Below are 21875 nucleotides of genomic sequence, written 5' to 3' on the forward strand. Positions count from 1 at the left end.
AGTTAGTGGTGCACTTAAACTCCTTTGGCATTATTTGAATTAGATTTCCCACTACTGAGCTGATGGTCTTCTGACACAACAGAGCACTCATTATTTCCATGTGGGTGCTGTGTGCACAGTGGAGGGGTAGCTCAGTCTTGATAAATTTGTACTGTGAAAAGAAAGAGTTAACTTGGTCGGAAGTGGAGAGCCAATATTCTGAATCCACCCCCCGCCAGCTATCATGAAAAATACTGGAAGGAAATAAAAAAATCAAACAAAAGCCTGATATTCTTTATTTTTATTATAATTTTAACAACATGAGTAAATTGAAATCTGTAAGCAAAGCAATTACGTGAAGAGGGTCTAATAAAGTTGTTCAAGCTACAACCTACTTTGATTGTTGAATCAAACTGAATAAAGCAGGCTGCTTTGATGGGTTTTTAGCTTCCACGAACATAATTGGCAGTGATATCTTTTGCTTTAATGGCAATGGTCTTCTGTGAGCTGGGAGTCATAATCAGCTGAAAGTTTAAAAAAAAAAAAAAAAAGATAAAAATTGGTCACTACTACAAACATGAAAATTGCTGAACCAAGTCCTATCCTCAGTTCAGCAGGTGAAATCTCACCAGCTTCAGCAAGATTTCATTATTGTAAAATTCTCCCTGTCTTGAACAGAAGAGCAAATCAAAATCTGTGGATCAGATTCAAAGGTTTCCATGGCTAAGGGTGATAAAGTATCTTAGAAATGCCCAACCAGGCAACCCAACCCAACCACTGTAAAGGTGTTTACAGGTTATTCCCGGAGGAAAAATCTTAAGAGTCAAAACATTTTTTCAAAAAGGTACAGTCAGTGGTCCAGATCCTGTCCTTGGACTTCAGGACAAACTTACAAGCTTAGACAGGGAGATTTCCCAGGATCACAGTATAATATTTGGACTGTATTGAGGGAGGAGGAAGGATGGCATAATGTATTCAAATCAGGAAACAACAACATATCTGCTTTGCAGCCACTAATGTAGCCCCTGGTAGTAATGTCACATCTCAAACCTTCAGAGAAGTGAAATCCATGGCATGTTCCCAAACCATGTCCTTCTGTGGTAGTGCTGGAAACCACCCATCTCCAATACATTAGGAATCTCTGATGGGATTTGGTGTGTTCTCCCCCTCTGGCAGCTTCTCCAAACCTCGCCATCTACCAGCCAGCCTTATGAAATGTGAGAAGCACCCCAGTCCTCCTGCTTCCAGCAACCTCACAATCCCTTCCTGAGGAGCATGTTCTCCATCCTTTTAAGGATAAGTACCTGCTTTGCTCTCCATCCAGGAGGCAGTGATATGCAGCAATGTCTTTCTCCAGCTGTTGTTTGCTAGTCAGCAGGTTTTCACGATCCCTCTGCTGCTGCTCGGTTTCTACTTTGATTTCTCCCATCTCTGCCTCCAGCTTGGAAATGACAGAGCCTAGGTTCTGCAATTCGATGTCATGCCAGTGCTTGGCGTCATATAAAGAGTTCTCCAGACCCCTCTTCTGCAAGGACAGGACAGCAAACAATAAATCAATCACTTTTCATATGCTTCATAGTGATTTTTATTCCGTTTTGGCCAATATCTCTATTATATACATATAATATATATATCCTACATATATACTCTGAAAATTCCTTTCTTTAGCTACCTTGGTATTAGGTATTATCATTACAAAAGTTGAATAGCTGCACTTTTATAAGGTGCAGATATTCCTCACATTGTCTAGCACTACACTACCAAGCAATCTTGGGTACAAATACAGTGAAGATGGAAATTTGGAGCCTGGCTGTCAAATGTGGTACACTTAGAGCACCATTTCATTCAAGAGGAGCCCAGAAATGTCTGGCATCTCTGGAAACAGTATCTGGTGGAAAATGGGATTCATTCCTAACTCTGCGTCTCAAGACAGGAATGTTCCCCTCAGGAGGTGCGTTGAGTTCACAGAGAATACACCCACTGAAAACCCAGCATCCCTTACCAAGGTTCTCAAAGATTCGGTTTCTGCTTGCAAGCTCTGTATTTTGCAGGCAGTTTCATGGAACTCGGTTCTGAGGCCCTCCACCAGCTCTTCCTCCTGGGTTCGCACGGCAGCCGTCGTCTCAGCCTGTTGCTGGTGAAAGAAGGCGACTGTCATCACAACCTACGCAAGTTATGGTTTAGCTTCCTCACAGACCAAACTGACAGTAATGTTTTCACAGTTTGTGGCAATTCTGACTCTTAAGTTTGATTCCTGTGCATTAAATCCCTCGGCTGAATAATTCTGGATACTTCTTAGTGTCAAAATTATCATATTTCTAGGCATTTACTGCAAAATGGCTTATGCATATAAGCATATTTATGTTATCTGTGTCAACAACAGCTGTTCAGAATTCATACTTGTATGTTTAAAATTATCTCTAAAGAGAAAACATGGCTGTAATTGTTCATTTTATAGCCATACTGTAAGATTTCTTAAAAAGTTATGTGTCTTCAGAAGTAATCACACCTTAATTTTGCACATAAGAGTCTGTGAGTCAGATAGCAAGTCATATCACAGGGGTAAAAAAAAATTCCTGTTAATTAAGTCCTAAGTTAATTATGCTGTTTCCTGCTCTTACGGCTTGGGGGGGTTTATATGTGTTTAGTTCAGGTTCCTTGAAAATAGGTGGAGGAAAAATTACCTTAGTAAAAATAGAATTTCTATACTTTTTAATAGGGGCTGAGATCAAGGTTTTTCAGCCCAGAGCTCTGGGCTCTCTAGAAAACCCAGTTCTTCAGTCAAAACCTACATTTCTTGTGGTTGATGCTAAAATTATACTATGCAAAATACTTCCATCCTACTCTGAAACTTCATCTTGACCCTGCTCTGTTTTTTTTTTTAATTTTAAAAGTAAGACTGAATTTTTAAAAATCTAGGACCATGCACCAAAAATAGGTATTTTTTTGTATTACCATGTGAAGCCCACACCTTGCATATTGTGAATGAAATAGCCTCAGTGGGAAAAGGTCATTTAAATACCAATTAAGTCTCAAACAGAAATTTAGATTTAAGAACCTCTGTTGCAGAGGGCTGATTTTCAATCCAAGCACCAAACCTGTCCTTTCCAGCAAATTGCACAGATCCTGTGTTTTCTGGAAATGCTTTTTTGGGGCTTGTGCTTCAGAGGGACATAATTCTGCCTTACTGTTCCTGGTGAACCAGTGATCAAGGACCTGCCACTCTTCAGTAAATTGTGTCTCACACCTTCTTGGGCTACGAGGACTGTAAATGCCTCTTTTTAAAGAGATACACAGGGAAGGGAAGGTGCCTTTGCATTTACATTTATGGCCTACACCCATTACCTGAAGCCTGGCTTTGACGTTTACCCTGCTGGTGGCCCAAATGCTACCTGTAAATCCAGCTTGCCCTCAACACAGGTGGCATTGAAACCCTTCCAGGAGCTACCCTAAGCTGTGAACCTGACCATAGTGCTGTGAACAAGAGAACAGGCGGATGGAGTAGATGGAGATGGCTGCATCAGGTCCTGAACACCGAGGAGGACACAGCAAGTGAGCACACGCCAAATGCGCTCTAAAGCTTGTGGGACACACGAGGTTTCCCCACCCTCCTCACAGGGTTACCAGCCCCAAGTGTCCGTGTGTGGGGTGCTGCTGGGCATGACACTTGGCCTCAGCTTTGGGGCTCCTTCTGTGGAGAAGTGCAGAAGTAGTCTGTGTGTCCTTTTCACTAGGCAATTCATGTTTTCTGGGGATTTTTCCTATTTCTGAGATGCTCTATAAGGGAAAGGCTATGCATGTGGTGACTACAAACAACTGGATTAATGGAGGGAGAAGATGAAATCATATTCCTAAGTCTTTATCATGTTGGTGCTTGAGTTTTCTAGGAGTCTGTGGATTTCAGACCTCTGTACAATCTCGAGCCAAGCATTGTACATGAGTGCAGGATCCCTCATTAGTCTGTTTTTCATGGAATCCAGATAATGAAAGAATGGTTAGGAATGGAACACCACCACACAGAGTTGACCAGGGTGGTATCTAAAGAATGAAAGTTACTTTGAAAAGCTCTTGAGTGTTCTGGGACAGTTTTAGCAAAGTAGCAAAAAAGGGAGAAACAACTGGCATAATTCACAAATTTTTGTCAGAACCTTTTATGAGGACAACAGAGAAAGCTGTGTATTTGTGTGCTCAGGGCAGAACTTTTCCATGGATCAACAGCTGTTCAAGAGACAGAACATGAAGGTCTAGCTCCATTAAGACAGAAACTTAACAGCTTGATGCCTCAAGGTCTACTGCATTGGGAATAAAGCATGAATTAGAAGGATTTATGGATGACAGAAAACCATACAGATCAGCAATGAGCAGGGGTGGATGTTTGGAATCAAATTACATGAAAGAACAGCACATCAGTAAGTAAAGTATCTTTCCAGGGAAAAATATTAAATAGCATGCATGTCTTGCACATCAGTAAGTGAAGTATCTTTCCAGGGAAAAATATTAAATAGCATGCATGTCTTGCAAGGGTTTGAATTACTTGTGTCAATTTGGGGAAAGATTTTGACCACTACAGACAAAAAAGTGCACAGGTGAAAACAATGGACTTGAGTTTTGAGGTTACTCATCTAAAAAAGGCCCAAGTGAAACCCCATTAGGTATGAATTTAAATTGGTGTGTTTTGGTGCCCAAATGTCCTTGAAAAATTGAGCCAACACTGCAAATCTCATCACAAGACAAAGCAAATAAGGCAAGGTAATTAGTCAGAAAATAACAAAAATACTAAACTACTGCCCTCATGTCTAAGTCAGTGCTAGGACATAATTTGAAACATCTTGGTCTGAGCTGGTCACAGGCACACCAGAGAGTAGGTGCAGAAAAAGGAAATTAAAATATTAGGGGCCAAGGAAAACCTCACAGAGACACACTGAAAAAATTGGTAATGAAGAGCAAAAGGTTGCGGGGAACTGCTCTCCCTCCTGTGATGTCACAAAAGAGCAAGAGCAAGTTTTTCACTGTGTGGACAACCAAGTGGTACAACTTAACCACAAAAGACAATTTAAAACCATAAGTTTAGTTGATAAAAGCTAAACTCTTGTCATCTGTATCCATAGCAGTAATCTGAATTGATCTGTGTCTGTAGGAGACAAGGGACACAAAACCGGATCATCTGGGTTTAATTTGTGGGGGAAAAAAACCCTAGAATGTCTTACCAGAACCTATGCAGAACCAGAACTGATTGTTCCAGAAATCTGTGATGTTTTGTTTCTTTATTCAATTAAAAAACCAAACCAAAACTGAAACTAGTAAGAGCTTAGGCTAAGATGGCTGAGTAGGGGTAGGCTGGGTATCAAAGACATGATAGGAAAAAACCCTAGAATGTCTTACCAGAATCTATGCAGAACCAGAACTAATTGTTCCAGAAATCTGTGATGTTTTTTGTTTCTTTATTCAATTAAAAAACCAAACCAAAACTGAAACTAGTAAGAGCTTAGGCTAAGATGGCTGAGTAGGGGTAGGCTGGGTATCAAAGACATGATAGAGCAATGTACTAGGAGCTGTCAATTTTCTCCCCAAATGATATCTTTGAGGAGCTAAAAGACCAGATATTGAAGGTATGAAAGAAATAGGAAGAAAGAAGTTATTAGGGTGTTTTTGCACAGGAGAAGAAGGAGGAGGAACAAGAAGGACAGGGAAGTGGGAGCACTGAAGAATATGGTGCCATCAGAGTGATGCTCATTTTGCAGCAACCTGGCAGTGGGTCAGGAACAGATTTTTCTGGGGAAAGCTCAAGAGGCCACTGAGGATGCCCTGGCTTTTCAGGGCTGCATGTGCTTTCTATGGAGGCACTGTCCAGGCTCATGTAGTTTATTACTGTGTCACTCACTTCCTTTGGACTGCATGAGCTGAAAATCAGACCCCACAGACTAACTTTATGAAAAATTTGCTTAATAAGTCTGGCATTCTGACAAACTTGATGGGACCTCTGGAATAAACCCCTCTGCTTGGCTTCTTGTATATTTCCTAGCAGTTTTGGTATCACTGTTGTCACAGGATTTTTCTTCTTTATTTTGAAAATTAACTCAGAGCTTGCACATGTGTTTGCAAACATATTTCTTGGTTTTGTTGTTTTTTCTCACTGTTTGCCTTCAATACCCCCTACATCTCTCATGGCAGCTCTTTACCTTGGAACAGGGGGCATACTTTTATATGGTTTTACTAAGTACTTCAACAGCACTGCTGCAGTTATGATTTCACAGAATTACAGAATATGCTGAGTTGGAAGAAACCCACAAGGATCATCGAGTCCAACTCCTGGCTCTGCACAGGATCCATACCCAAGAGCTACACCACGTGCTCGAGAGCATTGTCCAAACGCTTCTTGAGCTCTGTCAGGTTTCTGTTGTGACCACTTCCCATAGGGAGCCTTTTCTAGTGCTCAACCACCCTCTGGATGAGGAACCTTTTTCTAACATCCAATCTAAACCTCCCCTGACACAGCTTCAGACCATTCCCTCAGGTCCTGTCACTGATCAACAGAGAGAAAAGATCAGTGCCTGCCCCTCCTTCTCCCCTCACGAGGAAGTTGCAAACTGCAATGAGGTCTCCCCTCAGCCTCCTCTTCTCCAGACTGAACAAACAAAGTGACCTCAGCCACTCCTCACCAGGGTTCCCCTCAAGGCCCTTCACCATCTTTGTTGCTCTCCTGATTTACCCTGTCATGCTCTGCTGTAAGAGCTGGCTCAGAATGAGATGGCTTCTAACATACAGGATCATCCACTGAACTTAATGTCTCAGCTGTGCAAAAATACTTACTTCAGCCAGAAACTTTGGAAAGTGAGTGATCCTTCATGACAGAGAAAAAGCTGCATTAAAAGGCTGTTTCAGACTCAGCATCAGGAGAGGAGAACCCCTATTTAAAGGGAATGGTTATCATCATCACTTTTCATTTCTAAGTTAATATCTAGGTTTCCCACTGCTGCCAGAGGAAACAGTATCAGGGAGAAACCAAGGAGTCCGTAGTGTAGAGGGCAATGTCTATATTCTTATTTATAGACCCCTGTAAATTATTAAGTGGACGAACAGCCCTAGTAAGAAGGGTAATAACAGTGGCTTATCCTATACAGAAGGTATCAACTGATTAAGTTTGTTTTCCTTAGCCGACATTTCAGAGCCCTTGAAAGGCTCCCACAGATACCTGTGATATGAGCAGGGCCATTTCCACCAGTGCTTAACTCTGTGCATCCCAAGAAGGCCTTTATATTTATAAGTGCATTCTCCTTTGGACTTGGACCAAAATACTTTAGATTTTTAACATCTTTTCTGTTTCAAAAAGAAAACAACCCAAAAAACACCCAACCCTCTAAGATATTGCAGAATATTAGAGAGATTTTGTGTTTGCTTGATATCCTGTGATGTTGGAGTGGGTTACAGAGTGCTGACCTTGGTACGGAGCAGGGCACCTGTCTCAGCACGATTCTTTTCAATGTCTCTCTCCCAGTGGATTCTGATTTTTTCCAGAATGTCATCGAGGCCACTTCCCAGAGGAACATCAAGTTCTTCCAGCTGAGATCCAGCAAGCTGCTTGTATAATACCTTCACATCCTTGAACAAAAATAACAAACATAAAGAAAGTGAACTGGACAAGTGAATGGTATCTTCAGAGAAGCTCAAGGAAGAGCTCTTTTGGTGCCACAAACAGAGAGTAATTAAATTTGGTCCCAAAAGCTATCTCTAAATTGATGATTTAGTGCACTGACGGGTTTATTTTTCAGATGTGGATTTGCCTTGCTTCTGCATGGGGTCTCTTCCTGCAGATCTAGGGTGCTGGAAGAGTTTTCCCCTTGGTGGAAGGAGACTGAAGCCCTGCACCAAAGCAGTGCCTGGAGCAGCCTCTCAACAGTGGCAAGTTTCTCCAGCAGCCAGTGCTTGAGACGTGCACTCTGCACAGCTGGGATCTGAAATCACTACAAGCATTGCCAGTAAAGCTGCAGTGTGGAGTTTGGGCCAAGGAACTAACAGCTTACAGGATATCAAAAACTTGCTGCTGCACCATGCAGGAGCATGGGCCTTCCAGCATCTACTGGAAGATACAAGATGTGCAAAGCAGCAGGAGCTCTACAGCCTCGCAGCTTGTGTGAGACAAATCTGTGTTTTATGCATGTGCATGTTAGATCAAGAGGATTCTCCTCTGTGGCAGCATTCTGTTTCTTTTTTAAATTTAAGTGCTCCAAAAATATGTAACCATTAGAGAATTAGCAGGTTTAGAATTACTTAAAGGTAGCACATCAGCTGTACATCGTGTTCAGGAACAAAAGAATTAATGAGATTTTCACATGTATCTTAACTGTCTGGCACTGCAATCCTTTTATATCAGCCTGTTTGTGTTACTGGAACAGAAAAAGGTAGTGTAAAAGCATCTGGGAATTGTATTTGTAGAAATGGCCCCTGACAGTGACAATACTGGAAAAAATGGATGGGAATTATGTGAATTATGAACCTGCAAAAATGCAAACCTCAAAATGTGCCCACTCCAAGTTCACAAAACCTTCAAAAGGACTTGGCATGGATTTGCTAGTGAGAGCACCAATGGAAAGAAAGGTTTGAGTTAGTTCAGGAAAGTCTTTGGGACTTTATTTTGCCAGAGCTCAGCAATAGTTACTTCTAGCCTTTATTCTGTGACTTCTCTTAAGCAGCTTCCCCAGGTCCTGCTGCCATGGGAAAACCAGGCGTGTGCTGAAGTGGTTCTGCAAATGCTCAGGTACTCCCAAAAGGTAAAGAAAAAAGCATCTTTCCACTCTGCAAGGGCTCCTTGCTGGCTACATGAGGATCAAGATGGATCAAGGTGGTTTTCTCGTTATGCCATAGCTACAGACAGAGAACAGCATCAGCACCAGTTTTTCTGGTTTCACAACAGTCATTGCTTTACTTGGAGGTTTAAAGAAGATCTTGTTTATTTCTACAATTTTTCTCTTTACCCTCTTATATGAAACAATTTCAATCTTCTTCTCTCTTCCTGGTAATGAAGCCAATGGTTATTTTCTGCAAAATGCCAGCCTTGGAATTAGACTGATGCAAGTGGGGAGCTGGTGATGCAACCTCATCTTGGCAAGCCAGTGTTGCTGAAATCTTGTGGTTGGAGGAACAACTGGTAAGAAATTTAAGGTAGGATAGTACCTTGCTTTCATGAGCCATCACAATTCAAGCTCTATCTTACTTTTGAGGCATCAGCACAGTTGCTTGCTCTCCCTTATGAGGGATTAGTAACAGCTCCATATTCAAGTCCCCATGAATAAAGATGCTGATTTGTATTCAATCCTGAAATCCCTGCTGAAGGAAGCAAACCACCTTCATGCAAATAGTGTTGGTGAATGCAGTGAGTAAGTGGGAAAGTATTGCAAAAATGGGTAGTATGAGCTTCTCTTCTGGCTGCCTGTCTGTGGTGGTGCATCGTCCCCACCCACTGGGGCCTCTCTGTGGATTCAGGAATTCTTTATAGACCTCACCCTTGGTCAATCAATGGCTTTTGGACAATTAAGTTTCCCTTGTGTTTATCAGAAACACTGTCTGTTCCTAGGAGCTTCTGGTGCCTAACTAAGGAAGGGGGAGAGATAGTCAGCTATCCTAGCATAAACTTGGAATATTAGTTGTCTGAATCAGAGCTCAAGTGGAACAATATTTTTGTTACCAGACTTCTGAGGAAATCTCCAGTAATTACCGTCTTGGATTACAGCCAGGATGGAGATTGACAAATGACTGGAGCCAATCATCTTGGCACTCTATAAACAGTAGTCCTGAGTGAGGCCCTTGAGAACTGGACTGCAGTGGGTTGTGAGCAGCAATCTCCCTCTGACTGGGACACCTCTCAGAGCTACCAAGCTCTCAAGTTTGCAATATTCAATACTTGTTGCCAAATGCTGATGGGGTATCCCCACTACCCCTCAAGGCTCAGCCCTCACCTGTTGAGAGATGCAGAAGCATCTGACTTGGTGCTTCTGAGATGCAGAAGCATCCACCTTGAGTACTGCACTGAACTTGAAGGAAATTTTTAACAGGCACCTTTGAACAAACCTCTTCATGTCTGTTTGTGTGAGTGTGTGAATTGGTTTAAATACCCTATAGCAAGAATAGTATGAATACTGCCATCCCAGATCTACCGTTAAGTTACTGCTGCACTTACAGGAAAACCTATTGGATCATTTTGTAAATGTTAAATTAGTCAGTGATCAGGTGCTGACAAATCCTATAGTTATAAACCATTGGCCAAGTCTGAGGTCGAGTTTGGGCTCAGCTGCATCTAATCTCCATCAGGAGTTTAGAAAGAAAGGAGGTCTGCTCTTAGCCTCATGACTCAATGGGAGGGCCTCCCCTAACCCTTTTGAACCTTTATTCTTTAGCACCTTTACCCTCTACATCCCCGATTTCCAGGTAAATTATTCTAGATTGATTCTAATCCAATTTTCCTTTGTGAGCTTCATTATATAGTAAGTAATAAAATGAACCTTGCCATCAAAGTTAAATTGCACTTTCACATCTCATATGAAACCTGATTTTGCCAGCACCTTTGATGATGATTCTTTAGAGTCATTCCTTCATGCCACTGTACCTGTGACTTTCTTCAGTATTGTGCTTCTCACGAGAGATTCAGTTTTAGGAACTGAGTGCCTTGCTAAGCCAAGCAGGGTGTTTTCATAAGAACCTGGTTAATGCTCAACATTAGTGCAGCAGGACCAGAGCTGGTGCCCAGCACATGCACTTTCTCCTTCCATCAGATCTCTTGCTGACCCTGTGACTTTCTTCAGTGCTTTTCAAGAGAAATTCAGTTTTGGGAACTGAGTGCCTTGCTAAGCCAAGCAGCTTATTTTCATAAGAACCTGGTAAATGCTCAACATTAGTGCAGCAGGACCAGAGCTGGTACACAGCACATGCACTTTCTCCTTCCATCAGATCTCTTGCTGAGATACCCATGTGTGTGACTGTGCAGCCCCTTGACCATCATTGGTGTCTGACAAGAAATGAAGGGATGGCATCTCTTCCACATCACATTTATCAAACAAGAAAGGGTTAACACCTACATGTAAGTAATTTGATAAGGCCACACAGGTTAGTCCTCTGAGTTAAAAGAGAAGGAAGAAATAGGAGTAGGTTTCAGGAAAATCCCCCCCCCTGCACAGACACAGGTGGAGTTTTTAATGTTTGCTTTGCACTAGATATGTGATACCAACCAGATGAAACAGGCACACATTGGCTTTGCAGTATCCCGAGTCTGCACTTACTTCTTCATGATTCTTTGACAGCAAAGCTAGTTCTTCCTTCATGCTTTCTATCTGACTCTCCAGATCCATTTTAGTTAAATTAGCATCATCAATCACTTTATATAGGGAATTAATTTCATCTTCCACTGCCTTTCTGAATGGCTGCTCATTTTCATACCTGCAATGGAAAAAAAAAAAAGCCAAACTTCAACACAGCACAACTCAGCAAGTAAAACCTGTCCCTTTTTTTTCTGAATACTATTTCTGCTAATTAGCGAACATGTCCCAGACAGAGGCACAGAAACACAGACAGTATACTTTGCTCTCACCTTATCTCTTTGTACTTGAAGTTAACTGCCTGGAGTGCCCTGTCATTAATTCAGAGTGTAAGAAAACAGGCCAAGTTAGCAGTATGTGCTATGGTGGTTATCAACCTGATAGGATTCCAGAAAAAGCAGGGAGAGGCTCATGGTTTCTTGCTAGATCTGATATTTATCTACAGTATCACCATGGGTGGCTTTTTCTCAGTTGGCATTTACAGTCTTGGCTGTAAAATGAGAATACCTACTCACTTGTCTACACAAAAACCTTTTAGAGTAATGGTTAAAGAAAAAACATCAAGCATTATTTTTACTAACAGACAAGCTGATGGAAGTCTGGCCGATGTTCCAGGGTCCTGGCCCATTCCTAAGACCAAATCCCAGCACTATCAAAATAAAAAGGAAATTTCTGTGGTTGGTTTGTCAGCTAAAATTGCTATTGGAACAAACGGCTCATTTCCAAACTATGGCTGTAATGGTAGGGGGATTTTGGCAAGAACTTTCTATTCCAGAGCACTGCTTGCTGCATTGCTCTTGTTTGTAACTTTTTGGTTTAGGCTTTCCATTGAAATTGGATTGCATTGTGAATTTCCTTGGGTGGGAGACATTTGTGCCAAACCCGTCCAACCTGGGGGCCTGGAGGGGCTGGCAGGTTAGTTGGGAACCTGCTTCATAAACACTTTGCTCCTTGATAACCACCTTCAATGCTGGGAGTTTAAAGCTTGGGAGAGTGATCCCAGGAGCTTTCACTATGCAGTAGATTGATTCAACATTGTTTTTGTTATGTAGACTGCTCATCCAAATCAGCTGACACTTCTAAAAAGTATTTTTTAAAACTACATAAAATATGAATGTAACTTGCTGGATGTAAAGCCAAATGAGTATCTCAGAGTTGTACCTTTCTGAAATAAAAGGCAAACTTAAGAATGATTAACACATTTTGGTTTTATGATTAAATAAAATAATGCCAGAGAGAGAGAAAAAAAAAGTTTAAGGGATGATAAGCCATAGGAGATAAAAATAAATTAATTTGAAGTGTGTTTTTTGTGTCAGAGCTTGCAAAAAAGTTATTTGTAAATGAATGAGACCATTATGAGTATAAAAAGCTAGAAGGATCACATCTCCTGAGTAAAATCTAAAGAGGTTCATGCACTCATACACATGACTATCAGGCTTTTCAAACAGAAAGACAATAAAAAAAGTAGTTTGCCAATGTTTAACATCTTCTTTTGTTTCTTATTTTTCTCAGTAAAGGGAAATCAGCACAGCCCATTTCTGTTGTTGTGTCTAACATTTCCACCCATGTCTGTAGTGGTGCAGTTTTACTTTGCGGCTGTAGCAGAATGATTGTTACTTCCAAAACCACTTGGTTTTGGCACAGAAGTACTAAAAATTACAACTAAAAAGCACATGGAATTTTGCCTTTATAAAATCCCAACTCAATTTTGAATGAATACTGGCCTCTCACTGAGAGACCAATGTCTGTGTTAAGACTAGCTTAGGTCATTTTGGTTGTGCTTGTGCACATTTTCGTTACTATGAATCTTCAAAATCTTCCAAAATAATGTTAGCACCATTGCTATTTTTCTCCCAAATCAGGGTGTTGAATATGAATATGCAACTTTGAAAACAAGCCCATTCTACTCCATAGCATTACATCCTTACAAATTAAGTGTTCACTAAGGCAAAGTTTGAAGAAAGTGGCCAGCTGGGTGGCACCACAGGACTACCTGTCTTTGAAATCTTCAGCACAGGCTTGAATATTCTCGGTGTGCAGCATAAGACGAGCATTTTCAAGGACTGCTTCACCCACCTAGAAGAAAGATACAACAGAGCTGAAGCAATGATCAGCTTCAGCACATGTGGATGTACAACAGATGTACAGCTTTGATTCTGAAAATAATCCTTCATCCTAGGGCTGTTCAAGTGGCTCATTCCAGATAACTTAATAAATTATTTCTGTACATATAAGTTCACAAATTCTCGGCAAATAAGCTGTAATTTGTCATCAAACTTCTCCTAAGTCCTCATCTTGTAGTAACACATTTATTCTGATCACCAGCTCTTTGCAAGGGGCAAAATTCATTGCTGCGCTCAAGGTACTTTCATCATTTAAGTCCCACTTATACTTTCTAGATACAATTTAAGCAGCACTTATGCAGTTCCTATTCTACTTCCCATATTAGCAGTCCTCTTCAGGGTCGTCCTCCTCAGGGAGCCACGGAGTACTTGTTGCTCCTGCCGCCTGCGAGCCCTCCTCAGCTCCCAGAGCGTCGTTTTCCTTCTCCTATGGGATCCTCTAGGCTCTTGCGATAGATATGAGACCTGAGAAGCCTTCAAAGATTATTACACTGATTGGAAAGATTGTGCAAATCAGATTGTGGCATCACTGCAATGGCTCTGGGGTGTATCTCTAACGTTTCAAGAGGTACTTGAGGGGTAAGTAAACCAGAAAGGCTTGTGACTTGGCAGCTTGTTGTGATTCAGGAAGGTTATATAAAATGATAAAAAAAGAAAAAAAGACCACTGCCTGCCCTGGAGTCACATGTGTACTGAGCTATGGAGGTGACCATGCAGAATTCAGTACCAGGCTTGGAGTGATCACCTCTGCAAGTAAGTATCTGGGAGCTCCAGTAACCCCATGATCCATGCTGTCACTCTGGAAGAGCTGAACTAAATATTTCTTTGGTCTTTTTCAGGAGACACCCATGAAGATTTGCAGTTAAAACTAAATCACCTCATGAAAAAGATCAGATTTTTAAGCTGGCCAAGAGAGTTCTTGAAGCAGAAAAATCTTTCCTTAGATAATTAAGTCTGTAACTAAGATTGCAAATCACCCAAAGCATTCTGCTTCTCCAAGGTGAAACACACCATTCAATATGGAAACATCAAGGCTGCATCCAGACAAGTTATCTCACATGGGATTGTTGCCCTATGTTCCCACCTGCCCTGAGGCTGCTTGGTGATGGGGTGAAGGTGGGCATGCAAGGATGAAGCATTTCTAGGTGGTAATTAACATTTACCCTCATGGACCGTGGCTTACTGCTCCAAATGTCTTACAAATGTTTGGACCAACAAATATGTAATACCTGAAGGCATCTGATAAGGAGAAATGTGGATAAATAACCTGTTCTTCATTATCCATTATGTCTATAATGGATCAGGAAGTTAAAAGCACTCTACATCTTGTCAATCTGATGATGAACAAAAGTTAAAAAGTGGTTTTCTTCATTCTCACCTACTGTTAGGAAAAAACAAGGAAGGTGGTTGGGGCTGAAGCTTGTTTCACACCATTGCATGGGGAACGTATTTTTCTTCAATAAATATGGGATTTCTTGTCCAATTGCAACAATATAATAGAGGGATAGGCCATCTCAGACACATTTCATGAAAAAAGCATCTGGACAGTGGAGAGAGGTTCTGTAAATACTGCCACTTGGGGTGAAAAAACTGCCCAAATTTTGGCATGGGAAAGTTGGGGAGTGCAGCAAAAGCACAGGACTCAGAGATGTCATGAAAGCCACAGGTGTGGGCAAAGAGATGGTCCCTCACCACACACCAGCCAGCTCTACTGAACAGCACACAAGTACAGAAGAATTCTGTATGCAAACTGGCTGCTCTTCATTGTTCAACCCCTTATTTCCTTCTCCCTGATCTTTTTGCAGCCTCACTTTACCAGCATTATCCTAACTCCCCCGACCCTGGGTTGTCCATGTCTGGCATTTCAGAGCAGCTGAGCAGAGCTGGGGCTTTGGGGACATGCTGCTCTTCTGTCCTCAGGTTCCCTTGCACCAGGACACCTGAGTTTCTCCTGAAGGATGGAAAATTGGCATTTAGTCAGCACAGAAGTAGAGAGACCTCTGACACAAGTTCTGAAGTCTTGGTTCCCTCTGATTTGGATGAGTCGTGAAAGTCCTTTCCTAGGCTTTCAGAAGAAGAGATCTAAGTCTTCCATCTAGGGGTTCTTTTGTTTGATTTAATTCTCCTATTAATCAACAGCTGGATGCAAACATACAGCATTAGTGAGACAGATTTGTAGCCACTTTGCTGACATGTATACTAAAACACATGACGCAGCAGTTTAGAAAACCCCTTCTTTGTGTCCATTGGGAATGAGAGGCCTTGCTGCAAGCACTTGGACATTGCCTCCTCTGCTTGTAAAGCAGAAGGCAGTGCTGTCCTGCTTCACAGAGCTTCTGGGAGATTTAAGTCACTGATGCTCATGTGACATTCAAAGAGCCAAAATGGAAAGAGTTCAAAAAATGCAAATATTATTGCTAACAATAGCTCCTTTCAGTCACACGTTGTCTTTCAACACTCAGTTCTGTGATGCACATACACCTTTTGATCACAATTTTTTTCCAGCTCTTGAATTAACAGTGAATATTCATGGTACTAAACATCTTAACTACAAAGCAGCAACAATTTTCTTTGACTTCATTGTGATTTTGTGGACATGAAAATGCAATGTTAATTTTTTGGAAGAAAAGTGTCCTAAAAATCTGCATCAATATCTGGCCCATTTGCTGGGTTACAATTGGCATCAAGGATAAAACAGCTGCTTCAACAGAGTGGGCAAATGCCAGACTGATGTCATACAGACATTTACAGAGAGAATTTACTCCTTGTCCCTGGTGACTAGCAACTTCTGATTTTTAACAGAGATTTGGCCAAGTTTGGCATGGCAAGATTTACTATGCCTTTCAAATACTTAGCTGTGCTTTATCTGTAGCTTTGTGTACTTTTGCTATTCTTACAAAAGTCTAAATCCTTTCTGACTGCTACTAAATTCATGTCCTCAGGTGTGGCCTGTGATAATGAATCTCATGGTTTAATTATTCATGTAATGGAAACTTCTCTAGCTTTTAAGTTCAGTTCAGTAAAGCAAAGGCCTCCATGGGGAAAGATCAGAAGATGTTGATCTAGTCTTTCCTTCCACACCCACAAGAAAATAGTTGATACGAGACCATTGCCTCCAACAGGTTTTAATTCACAACTAAAATCAGGCTAAAAGCCTGCAGGCTACTGCCAAGCAATAAACTCTTAATGGTCTTGGTCATACTTTCCATGTTGACCCCTTTCTCGGAGCCTGAAGGAGAAAACCTCAAAGGTGGCAAGGGCAGCATTTGTTGCATGGCCTCAGGAAAGTAATACCTGGAGAGAGGCTGAGACTGATGGCTCCTTTCCTGATTCCTGCTGCATCCAGGGAAATTCAATTTTGTATATACATCAAATACTTTATAAGTACACAGGACAGCATCAAAGAATGCCTGGTTCTCAAACCTCTCAAAGAGGTTTCAAGGAGAAAACTCTTCAAGAAATTATCTGTAAAACTGTGATGTTGCCCAAGCACAAGGAGAAAACCTCGCACCCCCTCACAGCTGCCTATGAAGGCAGCCCAAATTTATGCTGTTGGAGGTGGCTGAGAGAACATGATTAAAACTAATTCACTGCCATCGTCTATAGGGCAGTTGATGAAGCTTTGTGCCATTTTGTGGGAGTTTGTTGTACCCTTAGATGAGTAGCAGAGCGCTATTTCACCCATTTACAGACACTGATCACGCACCGTGTTGTGCTAGAGTGTGTCACCAGTAACACTCAGAGGCTCTTCTGACCCTAAAGCAAATAAATTAGTGGGTGTGAGTCCAAATGTGGCAATTCCTCAGGCTGTTAGACCTGCGAGTTCTCCAGGCTTAATATTCACACTGATTAAATGATAGAAAGGCCAAGTGCAAATACAAGTAGCTCCATAGGAAAACCCTGGAGGCCTTTCAAATGCTCCCAATCACACACAGGATGTCATGATCAGTCACAGCCATGATAAAATTAGTCCAGGATGTTGATTCCTTCTTCTGCTTTTGTGTTTACGCCTGTGATCTGAACTGCACTATGTGTCATCTCATAGACAAAATAAATCTCTGTGTTTCCCATGCAGCTGTAATTGAGCAGTCATAGAGGCTGAGCTACCCTCTTCTCTCTGTAAACTCACTCAGATTGTTTCAAGCATCCACTTCTGCCAGGTGCTGCCCTGTTCCCTGGGAAGGAATTGCCATTGCAAACAGTCTCCTATTCTGCAGAAGAGACACATTTGATTAGAGATAGAATTTTCCACAAGAAGACCAGGATGAAGTCTGGAGAAGAGTATGCGTAGGGTAAAATTTATATTTCTGTCATGAAATTGTAATTCTGTCATATGAATTCCTCCTGGCAAGGATTTCTCATTTCCCTCTTTTCCTGCAAAAATCCTCTCACTTTGTCCCAATTAGTGTGCGTCCACCTGCTCTGCTAAAAGCCAGCTGCCCAGGCGGGTAATTAACCTTGTGAGCTGGATAGTGGCTTTCCACCATTCAGCTCCCACCAGTGATCCCCTGCTGCAGCCATGGCTCTGACAGCTGCAAGGAAACACGAGTGGTTTTTCCTGAGGGATCCTGTGCTCACACACACCCTCTGAGTCACTCGTTGACTCGTTTTTTCCCTTAGCTCTGTGTTTGGGAGATATGCTGGCACCAAGCTGTTTTTGCTGGCAGTGCAACTACCCAAAATTTGGGATGCTGGAGCACATCCCAGGGAGGGCAGAAGGGAAATAGGACTTCAGGTCTGCTGGGGTCTCTCCTGTGCCACGGCAAGGATGGGCCTGTCACATTTGTGATTTTGAGACCAGGAGAGCCCTTTGTGGCCATGTCCATGTCTTTTCAGTAGCAGGGCAAGAGGAAAGGGCTCCTGCTTAGAAGCCCTCTCAATTCTGTATTTTTCTTTGCTGTTTCTTGTTCAAAAACTGCTCCTATCGTGAGAGCTTGGGCTAATCCAGGTGCCTACCTGAGTGTTTTTCCTCCTAAAACTTTCATAGCTCTTTTATGCAAATGGCATTGAGGGGCTTTACAGCTGCCAGGCATTTCTCCCCACCGAGCCCATGGGCCTGGCTGGGAATTGAAATGAGTGCTCAGATTTTACAAGAAGCTGAAAATGGGGTATGCCACTTTTAAAGAAATCAAGGTGGGTGTGGAGATCTGCAGAAAATCTGAATATATTTCCAAAGATTACATTTAGGGGTGTATCTGCCAGGTGTCTCTCATTTCTGCTTCACCTTGCTCCTCAATGCTGTTTCCTTTTCTGTTTGGGATGTGTTGTGGCAAGAGGGTTCTGACTTCATGTGATTTCAGCTGTTTCTGCAGCAACTGATTTTGACATTATTTTAATAAATGTGGTGGTTTTGATGTAGATGCTGGCATAATTTTACCAATTAGCTCCAGGACGAATGAGCTAATTGGTGTTTGGGCTGGATAGGGTCCTACTTTCATTTTTGGTTAAATGCTTAATAAAAAGAAGCAAAGAAATCTATTAATCAGAATTGAACATAACAGCTTGGATCACATCCGTGAAAGACAAAACCCACTAAGTGATGCCTCTTTTATTGATTTAATTGAAGCAATTCAGAAGATTTTATGTGTTCTCTGATGTGTTTTGATAGTTAAATAGATACGGATGATGCTAATCTTTTTCTCTTCTCTGATACTCACAAATGCTGTTACTATATGGCTTTATTTTTCCGATTTTCATATAGGAAGAGCCTGATATTCAGGCTAGATTTCATTATAAGATGCTCTTATTCATTCACAAAAAAAGAGGTAGAGGCAAGGATGACTACAAAGGAAGGTTGAAAGGAAAGCAATTTGGATGAAAAATTATCACATTTGCAGGTTCATCTGCACTGTAATGTTGGGGGTTTATATAATGAAAAATCAAGCAGGCCTTTCTAAATGGTCCTTTCCTATGGTCCCACATTTTTGGGCTTAACCATAAATCCTTGTAGGATTTACAGATGAAGTCTACAACTACGAAATGCGACACTGGTGTGGAGAACACGGATGGCGGCTGCAAAGGATTAACTCCCTGTCCCCTATCAAAGTCCCCATCATCCCCAGTGAGATAATAGGTTCAAGGAGATGGCTTTTTGTTCCCCAGATTCAGAGCACCCCTTTACTTCAGTAGTTTCTTCCTTCAGGAAGCAATAACATCCTTTATTAGTACTAAAAGGTAGCAACTTTAAAAGCTGGTGCTTGACTGGGCGTTTCTGCTGACACGATCTTTGCACAACAGCTTATGTCAACACGTTCAGGGTTGAAGCAACGTTTGTAGTGCTCTGGGACAACACCTGCCCTAAAAATGCAAAGCAAAACTGGCCAGCCCAAGTTAAAACACACATTTGTCCCAGGCGACTTAAAGATGGTTTTCAAGCTTTCTGAAGACCCAGTGGTGGCATTTTCTGTGCCTGCACAAGCACTGCTGGGAAGAGGTGTGCGAGATGCCAGACTTGGAATCCTGTCTGCTGCCACTGGCTGGGAGCTGGGAAGCCAGGCTAGTGTGGTGCACCAAGACCTCAGCAGACAGAGCCCTGTGTCTGCTGCAAGCAAGACATCAGCCTGCAAGGCCTTACTGGCCAGAAAAAGCAAATCCTTCCTGTCCATGGGGTCACTGCAGACACATTTCACACCCCTACAATAAATAACTGTGTCGTATGGAGAAGGTGGGAATAAAGGATGCTGGGGTGATGGCAAAGAAAAGGAAGGGAGCCACTCATTTGTAGCCATGTAATTATTATTTTAAAATAATAGAGCTTTTGAAAATGTTATTAAGCCAACAAGGGAATGATGTAAAAATATGAATTGCTGATTAAAAAAAAAAACAACCCCTCAACAAAAGCAAATCCTTCCTGTCCATGAGGTCAATGCAGACACCATTTCACACCTCTACAATAAATAACTGTGCCGTATGGAGAAAGTGGGAATAAGGGATGCTGGGGTGATGGCAAAGAAAAGGAAGGGAGACACTAATTTGTAGCCATGTAATTATTATTTTAAAATAATAGAGCTTTTGAAAATGTTATTAAGCCAACAAGGGAATGATGTAAAAATATGAATTGCTGATTAAAAAAAAAAACAACCCCTCAATGTGCTTGCAATATCATGTTGAAAGACAACCTAATTCAGTCCTAGCAGATTTCTTTCAATAATTTTGATACTCACTGCAATAACCACAGACGTAAAATAAGAATAAAAATAAAGGAAAAAAAAACCCACCCGTCCTGATCGGCCCAGACTTCGGCGCCTTGGGGTGCACTTCAATAGCTCCCATGCGCACGATGCCTGAGGCAATTAATAGGCATAATAATGCTAATTATCATGAAGATAGGTTTTAAACTCTCTGTCTAGGGCTCCTCGCCTTGAAATCAGAGGCATTCATGAGCAGCCTGGTCCCTGGCCGCCCGGAGCCGCCGAAGACCCGCGCACTGCGTCCCGCTGCGGCGCTCACCTGGTGGTAAATCGCCTCCCAGTTCTCCCGCAGCGCTCCCCAGCTGCTCACGCTGGCCGCCTTCTTGTCCAGGTACACTCTGATGTGCTCCTCCAGCTCCTGGTTGACCTGCTCGAGAGCTCGCACCTTCTCGATGTACTCCACCAAGCAGCCATTCAGGCTTTCGTAGGAGAGACCCCTGCCCTTATCCAGCCCCGGGGCCAGGGGCACGGCGGCGGCCGAGCTGCGGAGACCCTGGAGGAAGACGCTGCTGATGCCCAGGGCTCTACGGGACACTCGGGTGCCCAGGCTGCTCACGCCGCCGGTGGGAACGGTGCCCACGTAGACGCCGGGGGGTCTCGACAGGCTCGCCCCGCCTCCGACGCTCACCCGGCGGCCGGGCGGCCCCGAGCTCTCCGCCGCCGAGGTGGAGGGCTGCTGCCCCAGGAAGGACGACCGGCGCCTCGGCAAGGGCATGTTGTCGCTCCAGCCTGCCGAGCACCGCCGCTCAGCCCGGCCGCCTGGCCCCGCACTGGCGGCAGGGATGTGCCGAGCCCAGCAGGATGGGGCTCGCCTGGGATTTCGGCTTTGTGCGACGGCTTTCTGGAAGGGGGGCTTTGTGCTGCCTGGGAGCGCCCGTCGCATTGTCCGGGCGGCCGCTGGGTCAGCAGTCCCATTGCAGGGGAAATCTCCCTGCTGCTGCTGCTGCAAATGTGGCAGATGAAAAGCACAATGGTGTTTACGGGGACAGCGGGACGGGGATTCAGTACAATGCTCGTGTTAAAATACCAGCACTGTTTTCTACGCTGACTCCCGGATGATTTCCTACCCTTATAGCCGCAGGTATCCCGTTATATACTGCAAATACATCTGCTTCTCACACCAGTGCTCGCTCCAGGCATAGTCTACGTCAGCAAGACATTTCCTAACTTAGCAAAACCCAAACCTCTGTGGAGTCACCTGGGCCACAGCTGAGCAGAGCCGAGCCAGCCTTTTGCCCCTGCAGAGCATCAAATGCTCCCTTAGGTCTGCTGCAGCT

General features: G+C 42.8%; 1 protein-coding gene across 1 annotated transcript; it reads right to left on the bottom strand.

The window, feature by feature from the left end:
- Positions 1-557: 557 nt before the first annotated feature.
- On the bottom strand, positions 558-21373 carry BFSP2 (beaded filament structural protein 2). Its single transcript, XM_039709783.1, has 6 exons — positions 20858-21373; positions 13279-13361; positions 11250-11406; positions 7417-7578; positions 1982-2113; positions 558-1504 (listed from the first exon to the last, which is right to left on the bottom strand). Exons 1-6 carry the CDS (start codon positions 21311-21313, stop codon positions 1175-1177), a joined length of 1320 nt encoding a protein of 439 aa, XP_039565717.1. The 5' UTR covers positions 21314-21373; the 3' UTR covers positions 558-1174.
- Positions 21374-21875: the final 502 nt, after the last annotated feature.

The sequence above is a fragment of the Passer montanus genome, unplaced genomic scaffold (genome assembly GCF_014805655.1).
Source record: "Passer montanus isolate IOZ18808 unplaced genomic scaffold, ASM1480565v1 scaffold10, whole genome shotgun sequence".
In the NCBI taxonomy this organism is placed as follows: Eukaryota; Metazoa; Chordata; class Aves; order Passeriformes; family Passeridae; genus Passer; species Passer montanus.

Excerpts from the sequence above, each read along its gene's own strand:
- BFSP2 (XM_039709783.1), bottom strand. The coding sequence starts at position 21,313 with ATGCCCTTGCCGAGGCGCCGGTCGTCCTTCCTGGGGCAGCAGCCCTCC. Across the intron at positions 7,579-11,249 it reads TGTCAAAGAATCATGAAGAA|GATGTGAAGGTATTATACAA; the intron begins GTAAGTGCAGAC and ends TTTTTGTTCAAG. Across the intron at positions 2,114-7,416 it reads GTGCCCTGCTCCGTACCAAG|CAACAGGCTGAGACGACGGC; the intron begins GTCAGCACTCTG and ends TTCTTTCACCAG.